Raw genomic sequence first — 21,620 nt, 5'->3', positions numbered from 1 at the left:
AAACTGACACAAAAACTCGATTTCTCTATTTTTTTCATATAAATGTGAACACAGTAGGTAAAAGGAAATAACCCAGCTGAAAGAGCAATTGCTTGAATACCAGGCCTATCCCTCTTCAACAGGTCCTAAAACACAAACACTTGTTCTGTAGGCTCCACATGGCTGACCTATTAGGTCTTAGAAATACGTGACATGTGACCTATCAGAACAAAGGTGCAATAACTGTGGAAAACATCAACAGGAAAAGGCACTGACTTGAAGTGGATAAAATACAATCTCTAGCCAGACAGACAGTTCTTGACTGACTCTTAAACACTCTCAACTGGACACTTCAATAGTTATAGGGTACATCCTACATGTAAGACAGACAAAGCCATGTCAAGGAGGCTTCACCACTTCTTGAGACAGCAAGATGAGGGATAAGAAAAAAGGAGTTGCTGTCTACTTTCACTCTCAGTTCAAACTGATTTTTCGATAACAAAACCAATCATAAATTATAAAAGCAAGCCATCACAACATTGGAAACAGTAAATAAGTTCCAGGCTTATATAAACTGGACTCTAATCATGACCTAATGGTTTTGACAATCACAAATCACTATATGTCTATTTGTATTGTATATGTCATGATGAATCTTTTTTATTTTTATTGTTTGGAGACAGGATCTCACTGTCACCCAGGCTGGAGTGTAGCGGCACTATTACGGCTCACTGCAGCCTAGACCTCCTGGGTTCAAGCAATTTGCCCACTTCAGCTTCCCGAGTAGCTGGACCACAGGTATGCCACGATGCCCAGCTAAGTTTTTATTTTTTGTAGAGATGGGGTTTCACTATGTTGCCTGGGCTGCTACTGAACTCCTAGGTTCAAATGATCCTCCCACCTCTGTCTCCCAAAATGGTGTGATTATAGGCGTGAGCCACCACACCCAGCAGACTCTCTTAAACCACACAGCTTGCTTACCTGGGGAAAACACATGTTGTCATCTCTTTAAACTCATTTAAGTCCTAAAGAACAAGAGAAGCACTTGTTACAATTTTCCTAATACAATTACCGTCTTAAAAAACATGTATACAGCTCAAGTTCCATAGCTGTCGTCTCCAACAAGCTACTGGACCTCACACGGGCCTTAAGCTAAACTACAAAACCCACTTCTAGTTAATAAGTACTGAAAAAAAAAAAAAAAAAACTTCACAATTTTCTCACTTATTGGGAACCATATAACCTGATAACTAAATTCTGCATAACCAAAACACAAGAATTTAAGAATTCAACAGCTGAAATTGGGAAGAGGCAGAGAGGAATATCCAATAATATGTATTAAAAAACTACATATTTGAGAGGCCTATAATAACTCCAGAAAACTTCCAGTAACAGCTAACAGGCTCTGATCTACCACACAAATTTAATAGTAAGATAAGCAGTCATTTAAATTAGATGGTTTATACAGGAAATGGGCATACTGCAAACTAGCTTAGACCTTTACTGAGATCACCTATGAAACATTAGTAAAAATGGCCTTGGAAACATACGCCTTTCAATACACATACGATTCCTGTTTCAACTCTAGAAAATTGCTAAAGTGGCACAAATAGCCAGTGCCTAGATTAGACAATTCATTTCTCAAGTTTATTTTGATCAGGAATTCTAGAGCTGAAATGAGAGTACTCTAATTTTGAATTAACTCATTTACATACACAATTGCCACACTAGACTAAGTAGTCATACTCCTGACCCTTTGTAAGCTACACTTCTCTTCAATGTTATTCATACTTCATAGGAAACTGCTGTTTCCAATTAGCTTTTCAAGCCTGTATATACAGACTGTATTTAGCTAGCTTGATATACTCACCAGCTTTTCAATGGCCACAGTTAAATTAAAAAGCGTGAACTAGTGGTTTCAACGCAAAGTCAAAAAAAAAATGCAATAATGACTGTTTGTAATCTCGCAATACCACTAGAAAGCTTTACAAACAAGGAACAAGGAGAATTACAGCCACCTCCAGGGTCAACACATAGCACAGTTCTAGACTAATGCTTTCTAAAAGATGGTTCATAAGAAAATACTCTCCCTTAAAAGGTAACTCCAAAATGTGGATTCTGTAGTGTCCTTTTAAATGCAAATTTTAATACCAGCATATGTAAAAGTTCTACCTTTTTATCGAGTCAGGGTCTCACTATGCTGCCCAGACTAGCCTTGAACTCCTAGATTCAAGCGATCCTCCCATAAGAACCTCTCAAGGAGCAGGCACAGCAGGTATCCACCACCACATCCAGCTTTCTAATTTATTAGGCTTTCTAATCTGTTCTCATCACTTCTTCTCAAGGTAAACAGGAAAAAAAAAAAAAAAAAAAAAAACATTTTCTCTCCTGACAATGCCAGAACATAAAGAAATTAAGTGACTTACCCAGGTAGCCTTAGTAATAAAGTAAGGGATAAAACTGTTTATCCTGATCCACTTACGCCTCTACAACAAATCACTTGCTCTTTCTACCAGAATTTAATTCAAGACCAGTTTCACTGCATTTAACATTCATTAATGTTACATGTGTTACACACGATGTGTTATGTTAGGCACTTAGACACAGACAACAAAAAGGCTGCACTCCTTATCCAAGGTGCTAACCTAACCACCTAGAAGGGGGTTACGTTGTATAATTCAAGACAAAATTTATGTAACCTACAGAGGTACAATGTTCTGTGGGAGCTCAGAGAAAGCAAAGAGCACGTCTTGGGCAAGGTAGCAGACAACAAAAACTTCATAAAGGAGGCAAATGCTGCACCACAGAAAGTTAAAGGAACAGCAAGCATTGAGAACAATGAGAGAAAATTCAAGTTGGAAGAAATTATACAAAGCACCTCTCAGGGAACAAATAAGCCAGTCTTGGAAAAAGGAGAGTAACAAGAGATACACAGAAAGATTGGGCTGGATCACAGAAAGCCTGATATGCAGGGGTTAAAAACAGTCAACTGGCTAGAAAACAAAGAGCATGGAATTAATTTAGAATTTTCAGCAGGGTCAGTGACAGAAACAGAGCCATACATCAGAAGATTACAAAACTGGCAGTCGGAAGATACTTCATTCATTAAATTGATATTTAATGCCTTCTAGTGCCAAGTTCTGTTTGGTATTCAAAACACAGAGAAGCACAGAATTAAATATATTTTCCTCTTGCCTTGCTGATAACTTGATTGCTTTAAAGGTCAAAAAGGGCCGGGCATGATGACTCATGCCTGTAATCCTAGCACTTTGGGAGGCTGAGCAGGTGGATCACTTGAGGCTGAAAGTTCTAGACCAGCTTGTCCAACATGGTGAAACCCCATCACTAATAAAAATATAAAAATTAGCCAGGCGTGGTGGCAGGCGCCTATAATCCCAGCTACTTCAGAGGCTGAGGCAGGAGAAACGCTTGAATCCGGGAGCCAGAGGTTGCAGTGAGCCAGGATTGCGCCACTGCACTCTAGGCTGGGTGACAGCGCAAGACTCCATCTCAAAAATAAATAAATAAATAGCTCAAAAAGTCAAGGCGAGCTGCTACTTTGATCTACTTGGCCAATAAGAAGTGGGTGCTGAGGCCAGGTGCAGTGGTTCACACCTATAATCTTAGCACTTTGGGAGACTGAGGTGGAGAGATCTCTCTTGAGCCCAGGAGTTTGAGACCAGCCTGGGTAAATGGTGAGATCTCATCTCTATGAAAAATACACAATCATTAGTCAGGCATGGTGGCATGTGCCTGTGGTCCCAGTACACAGGTGGCTGAGGTAGGAGTATCATTTGAGCCCGGGGAGTTGAGGGTGCAGAGGACTATGATCGCGCCACTGCACTCCAGCCTGAGTGACACAGTGAGACAATGTCTCAAAGAAGGGAAAAAAAAATGGTCAAGCATGGTGGCTCATGCCTGTAATCCTAGCACTTTGGGAGGCCAAGGCAGGCAGATTACCTGAGATCAGGAGTTTGAGAATGGCCTGGCCAACATGGTGAAATCCCCTCTTTACTAAAAATACAAAAATTAGCCAGGCATGGTGGCACAGGCCTGTAATCACAGCTACTTGGGAGGCTGCAGCAGGAGAATCTCTTGAACCCAGAAGATGGAGGTTGCAGTGGGCCAAGATTGTACCACTGCACTCTAGCCAAGGTGACAGAGAGAGACTCCATCTCAAAAAAAAAAAAAAAAAAAAAAAAAAGAGAGAGAGAAAAGAAAAGGAGTGAAAGTGAAAACAGAAAAATCAAAAAGTGTGGATGACATAAACATTAGCTCATTAGACTTAAGAAATGCAAATCTAGGCCAGGCGCAGTAGCTGACGCCTGTAATCTCAACACTTTGGGAGGCCGAGGCAGGTGGATGACGTGAGGTCAGGAATTCGAGACCAGCCTGGCCAACACAGTAAACCCTGTCTCTACTAAAAATACAAAAATTAGCTGGGAATGGTAGCGGGTGCCTGCAATCCCAGCTACTAAGCAGGCTGAGGCAGAAGAGTCGCTTGAGCCTGGGAGGCGGAGGTTGAAGTAAGCGGAGATCGCACTACTGCACTCCAGCCTGGGCCACAGAGTAACACTCAGTCTCAAAAAAAAAAAAAAAAAAAGAAGAAGAAATGCAGTTCCACACCTGTCACACTTGTTTTGAGACTCACAACTATGATGTCTTCAAGTCCTAAAATGTGTTAGAAGGTGATAGAGCTGTCATAAAAAGTGATGACAACCTAAGTTTGCAGAAACACAACATGGGGAGCAACTGGCCCACTCATGGCTAGGGTGTACTGCACTTTTTTAAAGTGGGTAATCAAAATTCTGATGGAACAATGGGACCTAAAAAACATGAAGTAACTGAAGGTTTGCAGAAGTGAGACTGAACTCTCAAGCAAATGTCTACCAATTCAGAAATAAAAGATTAATCTAGCTGGGCATGGTAGTATGCACCAGTAGTTCTAGCTAATCAGGAGGCTGAGGCAGGAGGATTGCTTGACCCCAGCAGCTTGAGATCAGCCTGAACAACAGAGTGAGACCTCATCTCTATTTTATTAAAAAGATATGGGGCAGCCAGGCACGGTGGCTGATGCCTGTAATCCCAGCACTTTGGGAGGCTGAGGTGGGTGGATCATCTGACATCAGGAGTTCGAGACCAGCCTGACCAATATGGTGAAACCCTATCTTTAAAAAAAAAAAAAAAAAAAGACATGGGAAAAAAAATTGTTAAAAAAAAAAAAAAAGAAAGAAAAAGATTAGTCCCGTGACATACTATATTGTCTACAGACCAAATACGGCCCACCAACTATTTTTTAAATAAAGTTTTATTGCAACATGTTTACGTATTCCATGGCATTTTGGGGTGATAATGACAGAGCTGAGAGTTGTGACAGAAACTATACAGCCTGGAAAGCTGAAAATATTTTACTATCTGGCCCTTTATAGAAAACATGTGCCAACTTCTAGTTTAAAGGATGGGCTGAAAGTTGAAGAGGGACAGTAAATCCTACATGGAATTTGCTAAACTCCAAGGTGAGAAATAAGGTCGATTGCAACAAAAATGAAAAGAATTCGGATGTGAGAGAGGGCATGGAGATAAAATCGCCAGGATTTTGTATACGACCAGATCTGGGGACAGAGCAACAGTCAAAACTAATGCTAAAAACAGTGTTGGTAACTGGGAATCACTCATAGTAATGGGATGAGGAGAAAGCAGTGGTGTGGAGACAGTAAAAAAGAAAAGAAGTACAAGTTAAATATCTCATTTGAGACATCTCAGTTGGAAACAACACTTAGGCTGGGGGGTATCCACGTAGGCATGTTTAGAGTCCAGCATGAAATGTATACCTGGATCTGAAGAGAGACCACAGCTGGGGATAAAGATGTTGGTGTCTACAGCTGAAGCAGTAAAGTGAGTGAGATCACTAAAAGACAGAAAAGATGAAGAGGAAATAAAAGAGAGTGGAGTACACAGTGACGGGGACAAGTAACATGAGGCCAAAAACACCGTATAGAGCAGAAGAGGGACAGCTAGCAGGGGAACCAAAGCAGCTTGTGCTTTGGTCAATCGAGACAACTCGGCTCAAAGACTCAAAAAAGCACTACCGAGGTCAGCAGAGAATGTAAGGGAAGCAACCTAGCAGGGACAATCAACAATTCTATAAGACTGGATCCAGTTCAGCTGCCACCACTTGCCTTCAATGGCCCTGCTACGTCTAATTTTAGCAGGACCAAACTAGCAGCCCACATCTGTGACTGGGAACCCCTGTCCAGCACTAAATGAGCAACACTGGCATTAAAACGATGAAACAAATGTTTACTCTCCCTCTGGCAATGGCAGTGACTGAAGATCCCTTAATAAAAAAGCTTGTAGGTACAGTTTGTTAAAAATGTGCAACTGAGGCCAGGTGCAGTGGCTCATCCCTATAATCCCTGCTCTTTGGGAGGCCAAGACGGGTGAATCACCTGGGTTCAGGAGTTCAAGACCAGCCTGGCCAAAATGGCAAAAACCTGTCTCTACTAAAAATGCAAAAAATACTGGGGCATGGTGGCAAGGGCCTGTAACCCCAGCTGCTTGGGAGGCTGAAGCAGGAGAATTGCTTGAATCTGGAAAGTGCAGGCTGCAGTGAGCCAAGATAATGCCACTCGACTCCAGCCTGGGCAACAGAGCGAGAGTCTGTCTCAAGAAAGAAAAAAAAAAAATGTGCAACTGAGTGCATAAGATTCTCTCCCTGGGAACATGCTGCATACTAGGAAATGGCACCCAAGCAGAGAACAGTTTCTCCATAAAAAGCATCATAATAATATTGTCTCAGATAAAAAGCAACCTGCTAATATCGAACAGAGACTGACAGGTCACTTACCGCAGGCAGAGGGCAGTAGAATTGATGAACTGTGTGCATGACGTCCAAGAGCATATTATGTCCAATTACAAGTTTTCCCTAAAAAAAGGCAAGGTTAGAAAAAAGAATTCTACATTCAAAATTATACTGGGGTTGAGAATAAAATGTATACTTCAGATTCCAAGAGGACTTTGTACTAAACTTGCTTTCTACACTTAAAAAAAAAAAGTAAAAATAAGTAAACTTGGGCTGGCTTCATTCCTCTTCAAATTTGGAATCCAAAAAGCAAAGTGAAAGCTCCAAATGACTTTGATGTCACTGATCTTTTTCTGAATTTTTATTAATTATGCCACCCTCATTGAGTCAGAAGTAGTAAAATTTTGATGGAAAAGTTTTTTGTTTGTTTGTTTGTTTGTTTAAAAGTAAAATCTAGCCAATACGATGGCTCACACCTGTAAATCCCAGTACTTTGGGAGGCAAAGGCAGGCGGATCACAAGGTAAAGAGATTGGGACCATCTGGCCAACATAGTGAAACTCTGTCTCTACTAAAAAAAAAAAAAATACAAAAATTAGCTGGGCGTGGTGGCACGTGCCTGTAATCCCAGCAACTCATGAGGCTGAGACAGGAGAAACACTTGAACCCAGGAGGCAGAGGCTGCAGTGAACTGAGATCGTGCCACTGCATTCCAGCCTGGCAAAAGAGCAAGACTCCATCTCCAACAACAACAAAAAAACAAGTAAAATCTGAAAGCACTGACTCCCTTGAACTGTCAAATAATTTGGGAACAAAACTAAATGTAAATTTTAGGACTGTACCCTTTAAGACAACTCACTTCATAAGATACATTCATAACAATGCTAAAAGGTAAAAATAACTAATTTCTAACTATATTAAACAGAACTGCATTTCTTATATCATTATGCCAAAATTCATGGGGCATATTTTTAAATACATTTCCAATAAAAGTCACTGCCTTTCAACCAACAGAAATACAATATATGTGCTGGCAGCCCTCTTTGTGCAATGGGCAACAAATTAGTCCATTTCGATAAAAATTAAATTACCAAAATGGAATATCAATTTAGATTTAGTCAGCCAGGTGACACCATTTTAGCATAAACCATCAGGTTACCACAATGGAGCTTTTTACTATGTCCCAAAGGATGTTCAGTGTAAACTGCTTGACTCAAGGGACTACACATTAATTACCTGAAATAAATAATCCTACACAAAATCTCCCAAATCTAACAGAGAAGCTGTCCTTTGGCACAGTATTGGTTCTGAATATCTATGCTATGCTAAAATAATGAGCATTGATTGAAACCACAGAAAAGATGTGTAGGCAACCCCAATGGAATGCAAACACTAATAAATGAACCAAACTGTATTATAAATGATTACTATAACCACACTGAAGGTTAACAAGAAACAAACTAACATGGAAAAGTGCATTGTGACTAGATACTGTAAAGCTAAAAAACGGAATTCGGCCGGGCGCAGTGGCTCAAGCCTGTAATCCCAGCACTTTGGGAGGCCGAGGCGGGTGGATCACGAGGTCAAGAGATCGAGACCATCCTGGTCAACATGGTGAAACCCCGTCTCTACTAAAAATACTAAAAATTAGCTGGGCATGGTGGCGTGTGCCTGTAATCCCAGCTACTCAGGAGGCTGAGGCAGGAGAATTGCCTGAACCCAGGAGGCGGAGGTTGCGGTGAGCCGAGATCATGCCATTGCACTCCAGCCTGGGTAACAAGAGCGAAACTCCGTCTCAAAAAAAAAAAAAACAAAACATTGTGCCATGTCAGTTTACCATTGCCATGGCAACACCTGGGCATTGCCACCTCATTCCATGGTAATGACCTGATGACCCAGAAGTTACTACCCTTTGGGCCGGGCGCGATGGCTCAAGCCTGTAATCCCAGCACTTTGGGAGGCCGAGACGGGTGGATCACGAGGTCGAGAGATCGAGACCATCCTGGTCAACATTGTGAAACCCCGTGTCTACTAAAAATACAAAAAATTAGCTGGGCATGGTGGCGTGTGCCTGTAATCCCAGCTACTCAGGAGGCTGAGGCAGGAGAATTGCCTGAACCCAGGAGGCGGAGGTTGCGGTGAGCCGAGATCACGCCATTGCACTCCAGCCTGGGTAACAAGAGCGAAACTCCGTCTCAAAAAAAAAAAAAAAAAAAAAAAAAATGGAATTGCACATAAATCATAAATGTTATAATTTCATCAATAAATGTACTTCTTGCAAGGTATGGGTTAGTAGCTCTGAAGCTACTTTATGTGTATAACAGGTTTAAACAGATAAACATAATGGAAGTAACAGGAACTGATTTCTCACTGTTGAGAGAGAAGGTACAAATAAGAAAAGAGAAGAAGCTAAAAATAAGCCACGTGTTATTATTGTACTAGAATCTGAGTTATCAGTATAAAGGCATGGATACACATACCCACAAATATGCGCGCACGTGCACACACACACACACACACACACACACACACACTTATTTATTTAGAGACAGAGTCTCACTCTGTTGCCCAGGCTGTAGTACAGTGGCACCATCATGACTCACTGTAGCCTCAAACTCCTGTACTCAAAGCAATCCTCCCACCTCAGCCTCCCTTGTAGCTTAGGACCACAGACATGTGCCACAGGCATAGCCACTCCTGGCTAATTTCTTAATTTTGTTTTTGGAGATGAAGTCTTGCTCTATTGCCCAGGCTGGAGTGCAGTGGAACAATCTTTGCCCACTGCAACCTCCGTCTTCCAGGTTCAAGAGATTCTCCTGCCTCAACCTCCTGAATAGCTGGGATTACAGATGTGTAACACCACACTAGCTAATTTTTGTATTTTTAGTATAGATGGGGTTTCATCATGTTGGTCAGGCTGGTCTCAAACTCCTGACCTCAAGTGATCTACCCACCTTGGCCTCTCAAAGTGCTGGGGTTACAGGCGTGAGCCACCACACCCAGATAATTTTTACATTTTTTGTAGAGACAGGGTCTCCTACGTTGCCCAGCTGGTCTTGAACTACTGGGCTCAAGCAATCCTCTCACCTTGGCCTCCCAAAGTGTGGGATTACAAAGTTGAGCCATCATGCCCAGCTACGTACACATTTATATAGACCCACACACACATACATATACAAAGAGACACAAAAATATAGCTGTGCGTGTACATGCCTAGTTTTACATACATATGGTTCTTAACTCTGTCTAGTGAGAGGGCTTAGAAGCACTTATATAACAGCTGTAACCTAGGGCAAGATCTTGGTTTCTAAATATCATTCCTATTAAAAGGAACCAGAGATTGGGCGCACTGGCTCACACTTGTAATGCCAGCGCTTAGGGAGGCCAAGGTGGGTGGATCACAAGGTCAACAGTTCAAGACTAGCCTGACAAACATGGTGAAACCCCATCACAACTAAAAATACAAAAATTAGCCAGGCGTGTGCCTGTAGACCTAGCTACTCAGGAGGCTAAAGTAGGAGAATAGCTTGAACCACGGAGGTGGAGGTTGCAGTGAGCCAAGATCATGTCACTACACTCCAGCCTGGGCAACAGAGGGAGGCTCCCGTTTCAAAAAAATGAAAAAACAAACACATAAAAGGAACCAGAGCTCCATGGAGAAGTAATTCATTCCACAGCTGAGCCAGAGACTACAAGAATACCAGAAAGCAAGAAAGTGCTCAGAAAAGCATGGGGGGCTTGTTGGAAGGACACAGGAGCCACTCCAAAGATGGTACAATTTAAGCAACAAAGCAAACAGTAAAAATACGAGATAAGAATCTATAGAATTTTAAAAAGTCCCTGAGTCCATACTCATATACATAACAACAATAGAATAAACAGGGGAAAGGGCTGGGTGTGGTAGCTTGTAGCCATAACCCCAGCACTTTAGGAGGCTGAGGCCAGAGAGACTGCTTGAGTCTAAGAGTTCAAGACCAGCCTGGACAACATGGGGAGATCCCTCTTTTCACAAAGTATATATAAAAAATTGGTCCCCTGTGGTAGCACATGCCTGTAGTTCCAGCTACTCGGGAGGCCAAGGTGGGAGGACTGATTGCGCCTGGGAGGCAGAGGCTGCAGTGAGCCAGTATACTCCCATTGTACTCCCAGCTTGGGCAACAGAGTGAGACTGTGTCTCAAAATTAAATAAATACATAAATAAACAGAGGGAAAGGACATTTTTCCTTTACAGAAGAATTCCAAGAACAAATGCAGAAAGGACAAAGGGAATACAAACTCCCATTAGAATACAACAGTGTCAACTGCCGCAGATAAGATACACTGACAGATGACAACATTACTAGGCAAAGTTTGGTCTCAAAGTATCTCCCCCAAGATATTTATTAACTATAAAGTTAAATGAACCATATAGTTAATTTAACTATAATTTAACGACATAGTTAATTTATTAACTATGCAGTTAATTTCACCTAACACAAATTTAGCAGACATCACCTTAACCAAGTTATCAAGATCAACATCATCAACCATCATTTCTGTGGTATTTTTGCCAAACCATATATCCTCAGTTCAGTCAGGAGAAAATGTGAGACAAATTCCAACTGGGGTACTTCTAACAATACAGCAATCAATACACATAAAAAAAAATCCAAGTTATAGGGCCAGGCACAGTGGCTGACGCTGGTGAACTCAACACTTTGGGAGGCTGAGGCAGGTGGATCACTTGAGGTCAGGAGTTGAAGCGAGACCAGACTGGTCAACAGGGTAAAATCCCATCTCTAGTAAAAATACAAAAATTAGCAGGACATGGTGGCAGGTGCCTGTAATCCTAGTTACTCGGGAGCTGAGGCAGGAGAATCGCTTCAACCCAGGAGGCAGAACCCAGTAGGCAAAGGGTGCTGTGAGCAGTGGAGCCACTGTACTCCAGCCTGGGTAACAGAGTGAGACTCTGTTTCAAAAAAAAAAAGTATCAAGGTTAAGGTTATAAAAGACAAAAACAAACTGTTAAAGTCTGCAGGAGTTTAAGTAAAAATAATAAGGAAATGCAATGTGGGATTCTGGACACAATCATGAACAGAAAAAGGACTTCGTGGGAAAAACTGGGGAAATATTCAAATAAGATTTTTAGTTTAGTTCACAATATTGTACCAATATTAATTTCCTGGTTCTGCTAACTGGACTATGGTTATGTAAGATGTTAAAATTAGGTGTAGCTGGATAAGAAATATATGGAAACACTGTACTATTTCTGCAACTTTTCTGGGGGTATAAAATTAGCACAACGTAAGTTTTTTAAAAACTACAGAAAACACAGATATACTAACAGTGACTGAAAAGGAATTTGGTGTGACATAAATTTTTTAAAATTTTTTTTTGGCATGGGCATTACTGGCCAGATGGTGTAATATAAATATTTAAGTATTTACTGTTCACTGCCTTTACAGAGATTAACCATATTAATAATTTTAAGGTAGGCTCAAGCATGATGGCTCACGCCTGTTCCCAGCACTTTGGGAGGCCAAGGTGGGCAGATCAGGAGGTCAGGAGTTCAAGACCAGCCTGAGAAACGTGGTGAAATCCCGTCTCTACTAAAAATACAAAAATTGGCTGGGCGCAGCGGCTCACACCTGTAATCCCAGCACTTTGGGAGGCCGAGGCAGGTGGATCACAAGGTCAGGAGATCAAGACCATCCTGGCTAACATGGTGAAACCCTGATTCTACTAAAAATACAAAAAATTAGCCAGGCATGGTGGCAGGCACTTGTAATCCCAGCTACTTGGGATGCGGAGGCAGCAGACTTGCTTGAACCTGGGAGGCAGAGGTTGCAGTAAGCCGAGACTGCATCACTGCACTCCAGCCTGGGCAAAAGAGTAAGACTCCATCTCAAAAAAAAAAAAAAATTTAAGGTATGGGATTTACACATTTTATTTTACTTTGGTCCACTTTTATTCAAGACTCAAAAATTTTAAATGTCTGGATCACTAATAAATGGGGCTTTGTAGTATGCTTTGGGATGTTGACTGCCAATGGTCAGCAACATGTTACTAATATGCTGTAGAAGAAAGATGTCAGAGAAAAGCAAGTACAGCAAGCTAAGGTATATGAATATGTATAAGGTAAACAAACATCCAATCTTGGAAAAGCTGACTAAACTATCATGACAGCTATAAGAGAGCTCAAAACCAACTGATGTTCCATAGCTCTGTACCCCGGCTCAATCAAAACCACCACTTATCTGAAGTCTGCTGGCTAGGTGTGTACAACATGAGCAAACGGAACCAGAAACTCAACTCTGCTTCTCTGAATACCTGCAATCTTAGCCATTGCTAAAGAGGCTCACACCTTTGTTTCTCTCCAGATCTATCCAAATTTCTTTAATCGCAGCACTTTGGGAGTCCAATGCAGGAGGACTGCTTGAGCTCAAGTGTTCAAGACCAGCCTGGGAAACAGGGTGAAACCCCATCTCTACCAAAAATACAAAAATTAGCCCAGTGTGGAGGTGCAGGCCTGTGGTCCCAGCTACTTGAAAGGCTGAGGTGGGAGGATCACTGCAGCTTGGGAAGTCAAGGCCACTCTAATCACCCCAACTCACTTGACTGAGCGAGAGAGGTGCTCATGAGTAACCCTCTTCTTTTACAAGGCTCTATAAACCTCTGTTTATCCCAGAATGAGGACAGCGGGGTGCCTCCCCTTCGGTGCCCCTGTGTTTACAAGCCTGCACCTGGCAGTGAGACAGCATGGAACTCTGAGAGGGTTTCTATGGCTTTAAAGCTTCTCTGATGCAAAGCTTAACATCTAAGGTACAAGATGATTCCTTCTTCCAGGTCAACTGCTCAAAGAAGAGAATGTCCTAGACTATAGGCAGTTCAGCATCCAAGCAAGCTGTCTGTCTGAAACAACCAGCAGCATGACCCAGTTTACCTACATAAGATTTGGAAGCCTTTTTCTTTTCTTTTCTTTTTTTTTTGAGACAGGATCTCAGTCTGTCACCCAGGCTAGGGTGCAGTGGCGTAATTGTGGCTCACTGCAGCTTTAAATTCCCAAGTTCCAGCAATCCTCCCACCTCAGCCTCTGAAGTAGCTGGGACCACAGGCATGCACCACCACACCAGGCTAATTTTTGTATTTGTGGTAGAGATGGGATTTCACCATGTTTACTAAGCTGGTCTTGAATTCCTGAGCTCAATCAATCCACCTGTATTGGCTCTCCAAGGTACTGGGATTATAGACATAAGCCACCATGCCTGGCCATCTGTTTTCAGAAAGACCTCACAAAGCAAGGGAAAACACCCACCACATCTATCATAGAGCACCCTAGCAAATTTACATAAACAGCCAATATCTTTTGAAAACTTATCAAATATTATTAAGAATAAAATTCAATTACATTTATGCAGCACTAAACAAAGACATTATTATTTTTATCCTCTAGATTCTTCTACTTAGGGAATAAAACACCTTCAGTAAAAAATCTGATTGTTTCTCTTCTTATTCCTTACTTTCTTATTCGATGTCTTACTGGTTTTGAGAACAACCCTTGGTTTTCATATCGCCATATAAGGACAACATAGTGTAACCTTCCTATGCATTTTTCAAGCAAGGTTCTCTGAAAAATGATTTGAATATAATTCAGCAATTATGTCTCACTAACTGCATTATAACAACAGTCTATCTTGATGAAGTTCTAACTTCTTCCTCCATACCAGGTAAACATTCTAAATGAGAAGAAATGATTAATCTGCATAATCAGATACTTCACTTGAGATAGTATGCTCTGCAATCTCACTAAAAAGTCCGGCTCACTTACCGAATTAGCAATGGCGTGAATGACTCTAGAAAATCCCACAGCATCATTCAGCTCCTCCTAATTAAAAAAATACATACATATATTATTATTGATGTATAAACATTCCTTATGTGCATGAATTTAAAAAACCAACCCCCAAATAAAGACACTCAAATTTTGTATTAAGTTAAACAGTTTTAGTTTCCTGTGCTTTGCACTTATCTTCCCAAACATCTACATCTAAAATAATCTACATACACACTCTTCTATTTTACAAAGTAGAATGAACAAATGGAAAATTATTCATTAGTCACTAAAACAACAATGCTTAAGATTTACCCATCACTTCACCGAACTCTTTAAAATTTCCAAGTCTTTCAAGGTGTCTTAAAAACACTAATTTAAAAAGTTGCCACCTGCAGGCTAAACTCAGTAATACAGTCAATTCTGAGGAAACCCATCTGACAGTTAACTGACCAAATCAAGCATTTTCATAATTCCTGATTTTTTCCCTCGAAAAATACATTTTTACAAAATTCTCCCACCCCGCTCATCTTCTTCTCTCCCATTTTCTTTCCAGTACTGTTGAAAAAGGCTCAGTGTCTCTCCTATCTTGAAAACCTCCCTTCCTCTAAGCTCTCTCCAACTACTGCCCCTTCTACTTGTTTCATCAAAGCTAACTTGCTTGAAGGTCTTCTCCAGTTTAATTCCCAGGTGCTCCCAGCCTTCTGGCTTCACACTCACTGAAATTGTTCACCTCCCTAAAACTAACCCCAAGACTGACCAGACGCAGTGGCTCACACCTGTAATCACAACACTTTAAGAAGCAGGCCGGGCGCGGTGGCTCAAGCCTGTAATCCCAGCACTTTGGGAGGCCGAGGCGGGTGGATCACGAGGTCGAGAGATCGAGACCATCCCGGTCAACATGGTGAAACCCCGTCTCTACTAAAAATACAAAAAAAAATTAGCTGGGCATGGTGGTGCGTGCCTGTAATCCCAGCTACTCAGGAGGCTGAGGCAGGAGAATTGCCTGAACCCAGGAGGCGGAGGTTGCGGTGAGCCGAGATCGCGCCATTGCACTCCAGCCTGGGCAACAAGAGCGAAACTCCATCTCAAAAAAAAAAAAAGCAGAAGTGGATGGATCACTTGAGGTCAGGAGTTCGAAACTAGCCTGACCAACATGGTGAAACCCTGTCTCTACTAAAAATACAAAATTACCCAGACATGGTAGCAGATGCCTGTAAGCCCAGCTACTCTGGAGGCTGAGGCAGGAGAATCACTTGAACCTGTGAGATGGAGGTCACAGTGAGCCAAGATCATGCCACTGCACTCCAGCCAGGGCAACAAGAGTGAAACTCTCTCCAAAAAAAAAACTAACCCAAGACTACTAAGTGTTTGCAAGAATGTAGAGAAACTGGAACCTGTGCACTGTTGATGAAAATGTTAAACAATGCAGCTGCTAAAAAAAAAACCCGCAAAAAGAATTCCCATATCACCCAGCAATTCCAATTCTGGTTATATACACCAAAGAACTGAAAGCAGGGACTCAAATTAAGTATTTGTACATCTGAGTTCACAACAGCATTATTCACAATAATCCAAAGCAACCCAAGTGTCTACAAACAAGCGAATAAACAAACAAAATGTGGTCTAGCCATACAATGGATTATTATTCAGCCTCAAAAAGGAAAGAAATTCTGACACAAGCTGTAACATGGGTGAACCTTGAGGACACTGCTAAGAGAAAAAAGCCAGTCACAGGAGGACAAATACTATACTTATATGAGGTACTCAGAGTGATCAAATTTGTATGACAGAAAATAGAATACTGTTGCCAGGGGCTGGGTGGCAGGGGTGGAAGATGGGGAGTTGCTTCATGAGTACAGAGTTTCAGTTTTGCAAGATGAAGAGAATTATGGAGATGAATGGTGGTGATGATTGAACAGCCATGTTAAAGTACTTGACATCATTGAACTGTACACTTAATAATAGTTAAGATGATAAATTTTATGTATATTTTACCACGACTAAAAGTTGTTTTTTTTTGGGCCAGGTGCAGTGGCTCATGCCTGTAATCCCAGCACTTTGAGACCAAGGCAGGCAGATCAACTGAGATCAGGAACTTAAGACCAGCCTGCCAACATGGCGAAACCCCGTCTCTACTAAAAATACAAAAAAATTAGCCAGTTGTGGTGGCAGGCACCTGTAGTCCCAGCTACTCGGGAGGCTGAGGCAGAAGAATCTCTTGAACACAGCATGCAGAGGGTGCAGTGAGCTGAGATGTTTTTGTTTTTGAGACGGTGTCTTGCTGTGTCGCCCAGGCTGGAGTGCAGTGATGCGATCTCGACTCATTGCAACTTCCACCTCCTGGGTTCAAGCGAGTCTCCTGCCTCAGCCTCCTGAGCAGCTGGGACTACAGGTACACATCACCACACCTGGCTAATTGTTTTGTATTTTTAGCAGAGAAAGGGAAAAACTGTTTAAATTATAGTTTAAAAAACTACTGCCAGGGCTGAATCTAACAGCCATGTCCCAGTCCTAACCCCTACAGGGGATCTGACACTGCTGACTGCCCCTTTTTCTCTCTTCCCATGGCTGTGTGTCACAATAATCTGGTATGTTTTGTTGACTTATGCCTATCATTTAAATTCTGGTGATCCTCACGATTCTACCCTAGGTCCTCTTCTCATTCCTAAAGCATTCCGCAGGTGCTCTGATCCAGTCCCAGTTTCTCTACCAATGACAATCATGCCTAGCTCTCACCTGTCTCCAGTGCTCAACACTGGTAAAGCTGCTGACAGGACATCCACCCTTGCAAATCCTAAAAACACCCAAAACCAGCTGGGTGCGCGGTAGCTCTCGTCTGTAATTCCAGTGGGAGGATCACCTGAGGTCAGGAGTTCAAGATCATCATGGCCAACATGGTGAAACCCTATCTCTACCAAAAATATAAAAATTAGCCAGGCATGGTGGCAGGTGCCTGTAATTCCAGCTACTTGGGAGGCTGAGGCAGGACGACTGCTTGAACCCAGAAGGCAGAGGTTGCAGTGAGCTGACATCGTGCCATTGCACTCCAGCCTACGTGACAGAAGCGAAAAGCCATCTCAAAAAAAAAAGAAAGAAAGAAAAGAGAAAAACACCCAAAACCTCATTAGGTCAAAACCAGAATAGAACATCTTTTTCTATTCTAGCAGACGCCATGGTGTCCTGGTGACCTTGCATGAATAAAAACTGGCCACACAGGTAAAGGCTAATCTGTGTCTTGGCCACAGACTCATCTGCATCTTGGCAGAACACATCAGGAGGGAACGGTGGGAGGCAGAGCCTTCTAAGGAGCTGCTATGAGGCCAGCTCCCACCCACTTCTCCGTCATTAAACAGTTCCTCATTGCCTCCTGGGAGGCTGTCCTAAAAAAGTTCCTTATTGCCTCCTGGGTTCTGAGGAGGTTGGGGCTCTGCCTTGCCCTCTCAGAAGACGGCTGCAGAACATCAAAGCCCTGAGCTGCGGCCTAGAACTGGTTCCTTAGTGAAGCTACATCCCACAACGCATGCTGCCATCATCTGGGACCATTCTGTTTTTTGAGACAGGGTCTCACTTGTCGCCCAAGCTGGATTGCAGTAGCATAATCTCGGCTCACTTCAACTGCAACTTCTGCCTCCCAGGTTCAAGCGATTCTCCAGCATCAGCTTCCCAAGTAGCTGGGACCACAGGCACATGTCACCACACCTGGCCTCTAACTGGCAACTTTTGTTTTTACGTTGTCCTTTTTACTATGTGGGACAGGGACCACAGGCAGCACTTTTTGGTAATCTTTCTGTGTGTAGGTAATATGCTGTCTCCCAAAGTGGCTCACTGTATCTTACTGGTTGAGTCAATTAGGAGTGATCCTGCCTTACGTGCATATGAACACGACACTCATCCACATGCAAACCCACTCCTCTCTCCTCCACCTTGCCCCGGGATCGACATCACTCCAGTCAACCCCTCCAAGTGAATGGAATACAATCTACCCCATTGTGCAAGTATCTGCTATGATCATCTTCCTCCCTCCCGCTTCGTCTTCCACCACTCACATCCAGTCACAAATTCCATGGATTCTACCTTCCAAATATCTCCAGATTCCATCTACACTGCTACTAACTATCCTATGCCAGGTCACCAACATCTCTTAGCTAGGTTACTCCACAGCTTAACTGGTCTCCTGCCTCCAGTCTTACTCACTCAAAACCATTCTTCATACAGCAAACAGCGTGATGTTCCAATAATACAATGTAATTATGTCATCCTCATCTGTCGGAACATGTGCTCTGAACTTGGTTTTAAGGAAACTAGTTAGTATACATGAATTTAGACATGGCAGTATTAGTTAAAGGGCAGTAATGCTCAGTGACACACAAGCTAAATGAGAATCAAGAATACTTTCTTCAAGACTGGTTTAAGTGGACACTGGTCAACAGTGATGTCAGACTCACTTTGCTAGCTATGTCTCATGCTTAAACTTAACTTCCCCTTATTCTAGTCCAGGTTTTGCTGCCAATTCAATTGTTCTATGAAAGAAACTTACTTCATTAAATTGAACCCAACATATGATTTGAAATAGACAGGGATAAATCAGTATTTATGTTGCCATTTCTCATCCCCCGAGAATAAACATAGCTAAATTACCTGTTCTTTGGCATGTTTCTGCTGTTCTCTTCTTTTGCGTTCTTCTTCATCTACTTTGCTTATAACTATATATCGCTCCTTCTAAAAGACATAAAACAGATACACAATTTTCTTCTTTTTTTTTTTTTCAAGATGAAATGAAATTCCACTCTTGTTGCCTAGGCTGGAGTACAACAGCATGATCTCAATTCACTGCAACCTCTGCCTCCCTGGTTCAAGCAACTCTTCTACCTCAGCCTCCTGGGTAGCTGGGATTACAGGCATGTGCCATCACGCCTGGCTAATTTTTTGTATTTTTAGTAGAGACAGGGTTTATCCATGTTGGTTAGGCTGGTCTCAAGCTCCCGACCTCGTGATCCACCTGCCTTGGCCTCCCAAAGTGCTGGGATTACAGGCATGAGCCATTGTACCCCGCCACAGATATATAATTTTTTAGAGGCAACTTAATCCAAAAAAACTCAGAGTTCTGCTACCATTGGAATTTTTTTTTTTTTTGAGACAGCTGCACTTGTGTTATCCAGTTTGGGGTGCACCGGCAGAATCTCGGCTCACTGCAACCTGTGCCTCCCATATTTCAAGCAATTCTCCTGTCTCCGCCTCCAGAGTAGCTGAGATTGCAGATGCACACCAATATGCGCTGCTAATGTTTACATTTTTAGTAGAGACAGGATTTCACTATGTTGCCTAGGCTGGTCTCAAACTCCTGACCTCAACTGATCCACTCATTTTGGCCTCCCAAAGTGCTGAGATTACAGGCATGAGCCACCATGCCCAGCCAGAAGTTACAATTTTTGTAATTGCAAACTTTTTTTTTTGAGACAAGTTATGACTCCCATCACTCAGGCTCAAGTGCAGTGGCATGATCATAGCCACTGCAGCCTTGAATTCCCGGGCTCAGGTGATCCTCCCACCTCAGCCTCTTGAGCAGCTGGAACTACAAGCATGAACCACTATGCCTGGCTAATTTCTTTTTAGATTTTTAGTAGAGACAGAGTTTCACCATGTTGTCCAGGCTGGTCTCAAACTCCTGGACTCAAGTGACCTGCCCATCTCCGCCTCCCAAAGTGCTGAGATTACAGGCCTGAGCCACTACGCCCAGCCATTGCACATTCTTTCAGGAGCCAAATACAACAGAAAATACTCTGAAATACCAACAAGTCTGAATTGATGCATTACAAACCAAATTTTGTCTCTGTGTTTTGACGACATTTTCCTATGGCTTACTAATTCAACCCAACAGGCATCAGTTAAAAATATCAACAGACTGTAAGAGTAAGACATTTCCTTTGACAAATAATAAAAAAAGTTATGTTGCACCGGAACATCAATTTCTGAGTAGTTTTCAAGTAAAATGTTTATATGTTGTATTAATATAAGAAACTTACATATGTTATATGTTATTAATATAACATACGTAACATAATAAAAAAGAATTAACATAGCCCAATTACCAGTCCTTTTCTTTTCTGAGATGGAGTTTTGCTCTTGTTGCCCAGGATGGAGTGCAATGCTGTGATCTCTGCTCACCGCAACCTCCACCTCCCAGGTTCTAGCAATTCTCCTGCCTCAGCCTCCTGAGTAGCTGGAATTACAGGCATGTGCCACCACACCCAGCTAATTTTTTGTATTTTTAGTTGAGACAGGATTTCTCCACGTCGGTCAGGCTGGTCTCAAACTCCTGACCTCAGGTGATCCACCCGCCTCGGCCTCCCAAAGTGCTGGGATTACAGGCATGAGCCACTGCACTCATGCCACTTGGATTTTTCTGCTAACATGTCAGATAACTAATGCTTTCTTTCTCATATATATTTTGTGTCCACTAAAGATAAATCTTCTATCAAGATTGTTTTTCTATCTTATTTAATCTCTAATTTTATACCTGACTTAACAGCAACAACAAATTACCAAATTCAAACACTGCAGAAAGAACCAACCACTAGCCACCCCCTACCCATCACAATTCTATCAGTATACCCTGCATACCCAGGACAATAGCTATGCTTACAATCCAAATTCTAAAATTAATTTTACCTGCCCACACAACATGAAGCCATTTCTTCATATGTACCATTATAGCTTTCTGCCATAGTAAGAATATGAACTAATATTTGTACACTTTCAAGTTTATAAGGCATCACTTTCACTTACCCACAGGATCACCATAAAAAGACTGATACAGGTATACATCACCAGTATCATGCTCAGCCCCAATGTTCAGAAGAGGAAAATGAGCTGTAAAGAAGTCAAGTAACTTGCCCTAGGTTACCCAGCTCATAACAAGCAGAGACAAGGTACAAATTCTGACTTTCAGCACATTAGGGACTGAGCACGGTGGCTGAGGCCTATAATCCAGCACTCTGTGAGGCTAAGGTGGGCGGACTGTTTGAGC

General features: G+C 42.2%; 1 protein-coding gene across 4 annotated transcripts in view; it reads right to left on the bottom strand.

Moving 5' to 3' along the window:
• Positions 1 to 21,620, bottom strand: part of PARN (poly(A)-specific ribonuclease) — a 204,079-nt gene that overhangs the window by 155,353 nt on the left and 27,106 nt on the right. For all 4 annotated transcript variants that reach the window (XR_012512809.1, XM_039478241.2, XM_074382203.1 and 1 more), the window contains 4 exons: positions 19,232 to 19,312; positions 14,588 to 14,644; positions 6,827 to 6,904; positions 961 to 1,004 (listed from right to left, as the gene is read on the bottom strand). Coding sequence is in view for 3 of the 4 variants with exons in the window: in XM_039478241.2 (XP_039334175.2) it covers positions 961 to 1,004; positions 6,827 to 6,904; positions 14,588 to 14,644; positions 19,232 to 19,312 (260 nt within the window). In the remaining variant the exon portion in view is untranslated. The remainder of the gene's footprint in view (positions 1 to 960; positions 1,005 to 6,826; positions 6,905 to 14,587; positions 14,645 to 19,231; positions 19,313 to 21,620) is intronic.

This window comes from Saimiri boliviensis, chromosome 12 (genome assembly GCF_048565385.1).
Source record: "Saimiri boliviensis isolate mSaiBol1 chromosome 12, mSaiBol1.pri, whole genome shotgun sequence".
NCBI lineage: Eukaryota > Metazoa > Chordata > Mammalia > Primates > Cebidae > Saimiri > Saimiri boliviensis.
Note: the sequence above shows the minus strand (reverse complement) of the source record. Positions and strands in the feature narration are given on the sequence as shown.